The sequence below is a fragment of the Coenobita brevimanus genome, chromosome 84 (genome assembly GCF_032717465.1).
Source record: "Coenobita brevimanus isolate Jiangsu-jjx chromosome 84, ASM3271746v2, whole genome shotgun sequence".
Taxonomy (NCBI): Eukaryota; Metazoa; Arthropoda; class Malacostraca; order Decapoda; family Coenobitidae; genus Coenobita; species Coenobita brevimanus.
Window position 1 is genome coordinate 43,200,048 of NC_137037.1, and position 6,000 is coordinate 43,206,047.

General features: G+C 41.3%; 1 protein-coding gene across 1 annotated transcript in view; it reads right to left on the bottom strand.

The window, feature by feature from the left end:
• The window catches only part of LOC145410148 (uncharacterized), a 30,003-nt gene extending 26,152 nt beyond the window's left edge, over window positions 1–3,851 (bottom strand). The window contains exon 1 of the mRNA XM_080280346.1: window positions 3,747–3,851. Coding sequence (XP_080136472.1) covers window positions 3,747–3,851 — 105 coding nt within the window. The remainder of the gene's footprint in view (window positions 1–3,746) is intronic.
• Between the last annotated feature and the right edge of the window lie 2,149 nt (window positions 3,852–6,000).

The following is a 6,000-nucleotide window of genomic DNA, read 5'->3' on the forward strand; positions in this document are numbered from 1 at the left end:
GCGAATACGAAAATGGTGGATGCAGGTAATAAGAGTGAGTCGCATGGCTTCTGACACAAAGGTGTTTCACCCCAACGGCTCACAACACTCGCCCTCACAGCAAACACAACCACAATCTGGACAGAAATATATTGAGCTTCATCATCATCATCATCAACAACAGCAGCCGGGAAATATATTACTTAAAACACATCATCACCATTCACCAATCATCATCAGTCATCATCACATCATCCTGATCCTTTTTTTCCACTTAAGGACAGAATTAAGTTTGATCCAGGCAACAAAAAGAAAGTATGAAAATGGGAGAACTATCAACAATACATCCTGTGCACACAAAAAGGGCAAGTCTCAGTGCTGGTTTATACACGGCAGCATGCTTTTGAGGAGTGATGATGACGTAATTGGGAAGTGAAGCTCTAGACGTCAACACTGATCGTTTACCTATTCACTGCCCGGGCATGGCATCGTTACCATGCTTTGTCAACATGCCCTGAACTGAAAGGAATGGGAGAAGAAGAGATGGGGGGAGGGCAGACAAAGATACAGAATGATAAAAGTGAAGGAAGAAGTAGGTAGCACTACATCAGGTGAATGGATGATGGGCGCAACCACCTACACTACGGCAGTGATTAATTTGTTATGTTTTGTTCCGTCATTTCACCAGGATATAACCTCAGATGATCCACGCCACTGTCATATAGATGCTACTTTACCCCGCTACCCTCCCTCATCATTTCTATCATACCCCTCTCTCCACACCTACTCCCTCCCACCATATTCCTCTTTCCCTTCTCCCTCACTTTCATCGTATCGCTCTCCCCATCCCCCTATCCCTCCCACCATATCAATCTCCCCCTTCTCCCTTCCTCCCACCATATCAATCTCTCCCTTCTTCCTCCCTTCCATCATATCACTCTCCCTCTTCATCCACCCTTCCACCACATCAATTTCCTCATCCCCCTCCCTCCCACTATTCGTCTTACTCACGGCATTACTTTGTCTCTCTGTTTAATGCAACTGCCTTATTTACTTACACAACACAAAGGGAACAACATTACTGCCTCTCCAACGTCCCGAGATGGCTGACAAAGCAATAGAACTAGAACACTGAGCAACAGCATTTTATCTCAAGAATTAGCAATCCTAATAGAAACCAGGGGAAAAAGCTCAGCCACATATTTATTATACACACACACACACACACACACACACACACACACACACACGAGTAAAACCAAAACTAATAACCCTACAGGAACTCTCATTTCACAAAGCTGTTGACTCAAAATGGACCCCACCCCTAAGAAAGCCCTAAACAGGTATCCAATCTGACGGTAAACAAACATGCCTCCAGGGGATCATCTAGTGGGGTCCGGAGAAAGCCCATATAACTGCTCTGGAGAATCTCGTTGGCTACATACGGCTAATTTCAGTTCAGTCCATCAGTAAATAGGTCAGTAACAGAGGTATTCCTATGTAGACCCCAACTACAAGGGTCTGGGAAATAGAAATAATGGAAGGTACACTATATTTCACTTCTGTCCGCATAATACAACTGTACATCCTCATAGCACCATTAACAGACAACTGCTATAAAGATAAAAATTAAAATCCGGTAGTTGACACTTCTTTATTTGTAGGAGTGACTATTTAATTTATAAGCGACCTTCTCTCCTCAGATATTAGTGAAGTGGGCAGAGCATATTATCATTCATTCCACGAAAATCCCTCTTCATCTTTCTTTTGTACAATAGCATTTCAATTTCACCAACTTGCAAAAAATCCTCGCCCATGGGAAACAGACTCTCTCATCCTGCAAAAACCACTGTATATCGTTTTTATCTATCTATAGCCAGACGCCTTAAGCTCGAATGGTGGCCACAAACAAATCGCCTCCACGTCGCCCTGCCATTTCTCTGCCCTCTTCCCAACTTACACCCGTTCTCTTTTATATTTCTCTACACCACCCCTCCATCTCATCCTAGGTTTCCCCCTCCCTCACCCCCCTCCACCTCACTCACATACACCCTCACATTGTTCCACAGACCGATAATAAACACAAAGCAGCTGTAGGGACATTGGAAAGGGAATAATTAAGACATACAAAATTGCCGTGTACGTGTATGACAAGCGCAACTCACACTCGCTAACAGTCATGGCCGAGGCGCGGTGATGATGCAGGATATTTGTCATTTTCATTTGCACATTTCCAGACTTGCCAGAATCATTACACTCGGAAAATTACTGAGAAAAATAAAGAGGGAATCTGTACACAAAGCAAGGAGGCAAGGTCAGGTCTTTTTCTTTTTTGCTTTTTTAATACCTGTTATGTAGTTTTCCTTCAATTTCAGTGTATGTTTCAGCGAGAGAGAGAGAGAGAGAGAGAGAGAGAGAGAGAAATTTCCCGAAGGCGGGTAAAACACTAAATCTGGCTCCAATTACCAGCAGGTTAATTACATCGATTAGAAGGCCTCGCCCACTAATTCTCTCTCTCTCTCTCTCTCTCTCACACACACACACACACACACACACACACACACACACACACACACACACACACACACACACACACACACACACACACCTTTTTCTCACCTAAAGCAAAGCGTAGGGAATACGTGGGTATCTTTCTTTTCCCAAGCAATACGAGTGTCACCGCATTACAAAGATAAATAACACACAAACAAATAAAGAACGCTGGCCATAACACATCATTCAGTATAACGAAGTCTACCTGAGAGAGAGAGAGAGAGAGAGAGAGAGAGAGAGAGAGAGAGAGAGAGAGAGAGAGAGAGAGAGAGAGCAGTATATTTGCTATCACTGCAGTTATTGGATACACAGAAGGGGGTGAGTGGACATTTATCTTGGAGACGTGAGGGAGTTGATAGAAGACGAGGGAGATCGCGAAGAAATACTGTAGGTAGCATTTTATCTACATACGTGCATACATATCTGAGAGAGAGAGAGAGAGAGAGAGAGACATATATACAATGCTTCCACAGACTTCACCGTCCTTTCTACGTAATCTGGCCTACATCAGAAAGACGTCTCCTCTATCAAAAGAAGCTGAAAGATATAATAACTAATGCTAAGATGGAAGACGATAACGGGGGCAAAGAAAAGAAGAAATAAATAAAAAAAATTAAGTGGAGAGAAGAAGATGAAAGGAGAAGTATGTTATATGCGTGGTATGGGTAGATATGAAATTATTATGTAGAAAACAACAGAGTAGAAACGAGGTAGATACTTAGACAGGTAGACAGACAGTGACAGAAAGAGAGAGAGAGAGAGAGAGAGAGAGACAGACAGACAGACAGACAGACGGAGAGAGAGAGAGAGAGAGAGAGAGAGAGAGAGAGAGATGGGGGGGATAATGATAACGAGATACACTGAGATGAGAGGATACATTTTCTCTCTCTCTCTCTCTCTCTCTCTCTCTCTCTCTCTCTCTCTCTCTCTCTCTCTTAGTACCTCCTTGATTACAGATGCAATTAACACAGTACATCATCGTCATCATCATCATCATCATCATCCCAACCTTCCTCCTACAACCAGTCCAGTCGCCCACTACACATCCTTAACCTGTCCTCCCTTCCCCCCAACACCAGTACTGTACTACCGGGTTCGTACCGGGAAGGCCATCATCACCATCATCATCATCCCAACCTTACTCCCACAATCACTCAAAATCACACCTAGTACCCTCCCCCCCCTACACCAGTACAGTACAACCGGGCTCGTACCGGGAAGGCCACCCCGTAAACCTGTCTCTTGTGGTCAAACTGGGTGTCGTTGCACAGAAGTGTGGGTGCTTCAGTTTTCACCTCCACCAAGTCCTCGTTCGCCATCTCTAACGTTGGGTCGATTCTGTTTTATATTCACAATTTTATTTTCCTTCTTCTTAGCCTTCTTCTTAGTCTTATTTTTCTCTTCTTCTTCTTCTTCCTTCCTTTCTTTCTTTATGAGCTCTTTCGCTTTTTTTTCTTCCTTCGTTTTCTTCTTTTTCTTTCTCTTTCTGGCTTTCTCTTTCTCCTCTATTATGTCTTCTTTCTTTTTCTCTGTCTCTTAATTATTTTTTTCTTTCTCTTCTCTCATCTTCTTTTCCCTCTCTTTTCTTTTTCTCTCTGCTCAACTCTTCTTCTATTTTCTATTTTCCTTCTCTTTTCTCACTCGCACTTCGATCCTATCCAGGGTAAAATTTCCTTTAAGTTTCCTTCTTAAAAATGAGATGCCTTTAACACACATGACAAAAAAAAAGTTTGCTCATTCGGATATAATAATAATAATAATAATAATAATAATATTAATAATAATAATAATAATGTGTTCATTATTATTATTATTATTATTATCATTATTATTATTATTATTATTATTATAGTTAGCTCAGCTTTAAGTACTCAGAAATTAAAGCAAAGGTACGTATAAGAAATGGTGGCACTGGGAGTGGCTTGGACTGAGAAGGTTTGCCATCACACGAAATCACTTGAGTCCTCCCACAAAATTGTATATATTCGACAATTGATGAGTTTTATGGGGCACCAGTGAGTCAGAATGCAAATGAAGGTGACTGTGTGAGAAAGTGTAGTTATGAGGGGTATTGGTGACTCAGAAAACAGTGTAGTTATGAGGGGTATTAGTGACTCAGAAAACAAAGTGTAGTTATGAGGGGTATTAGTGATTCAGAAAGTGTAGTTATGAGAGGTATTGGTGACTCAGAAAACACGAGCAGTTACGAGGGGTATTAGTGACTCAGAAAACAAAGTGTAGTTATGAGGGGTATTAGTGACTCAGAAAGTGTAGTTATGAGGGGTATTAGTGACTCAGAAAACAAAGTGTAGTTATGAGGGGTATTAGTGACTCAGAAAGTGTAGTTATGAGGGGTATTAGTGACTCAGGAAGTGTAGTTATGAGGGGTATTAGTGACTCAGAAAGTGTAGTTATGAGGGGTATTAGTGACTCAGAAAGTGTAGTTATGAGGGGTATTAGTGACTCAGGAAGTGTAGTTATGAGGGGTATTAGTGACTCAGAAAGTGTAGTTATGAGGGGTATTAGTGACTCAGAAAGTGTAGTTATGAGGGGTATTAGTGACTCAGAAAGTGTAGTTATGAGGGGTATTAGTGACTCAGAAAGTGCAGTTATGAGGGGTATTAGTGACTCAGAAAACAAAGTGTAGTTATGAGGGGTATTAGTGACTCAGAAAGTGTAGTTATGAGGGGTATTAGTGACTCAGAAAGTGCAGTTATGAGGGGTATTAGTGACTCAGAAAACAAAGTGTAGTTATGAGGGGTATTAGTGACTCAGAAAACAAAGTGTAGTTATGAGGGGTATTAGTGACTCAGAAAGTGCAGTTATGAGGGGTATTACTCAGAAAACAAAGTGTAGTTATGAGGGGTATTAGTGACTCAGAAAGTGCAGTTATGAGGGGTATTACTCAGAAAACAAAGTGTAGTTATGAGGGGTATTAGTGACTCAAAAAACAAAGTGTAGTTATGAGGGGTATTAGTGACTCAGAAAACAAAATGAAGGTGACTGTGTAGGAAAGTGTAGATATGGGAGTAGACGTAAGAGAGTCAGGGGTAGAAAATTCTTGGAGTCGGAAATACTTAACCCCTTCAATCCAACGACTTATTTTTTTTTTATTCTTATTATGGTTAAAAAATCTCAAGACGGTTTTAATTCACCTTAAGATTATTTGCTTGTATTTTTATTTATTTATTTTTACAGAAGGGGTCAGATAGAGCCTTCAACCCCCCCCCCCTTCACTGCGACGGACCCTCCCCTAAAGGTTTGTGAAATCGTCTGGTGAGAGGAAGACTGAAAGAAAAATAAGGTACTCGGGCTGGAGAAGCTCACGATACCGCAAACTTTTTATATTTAGACAGATTGACAAACACACAGATAGACAGACAAACAGACAGACAGAGAGACAGATAGATAGACAGACTGACAGACAAACAGACAGACTGATAGATAGACATAAAATGACCAAGATAG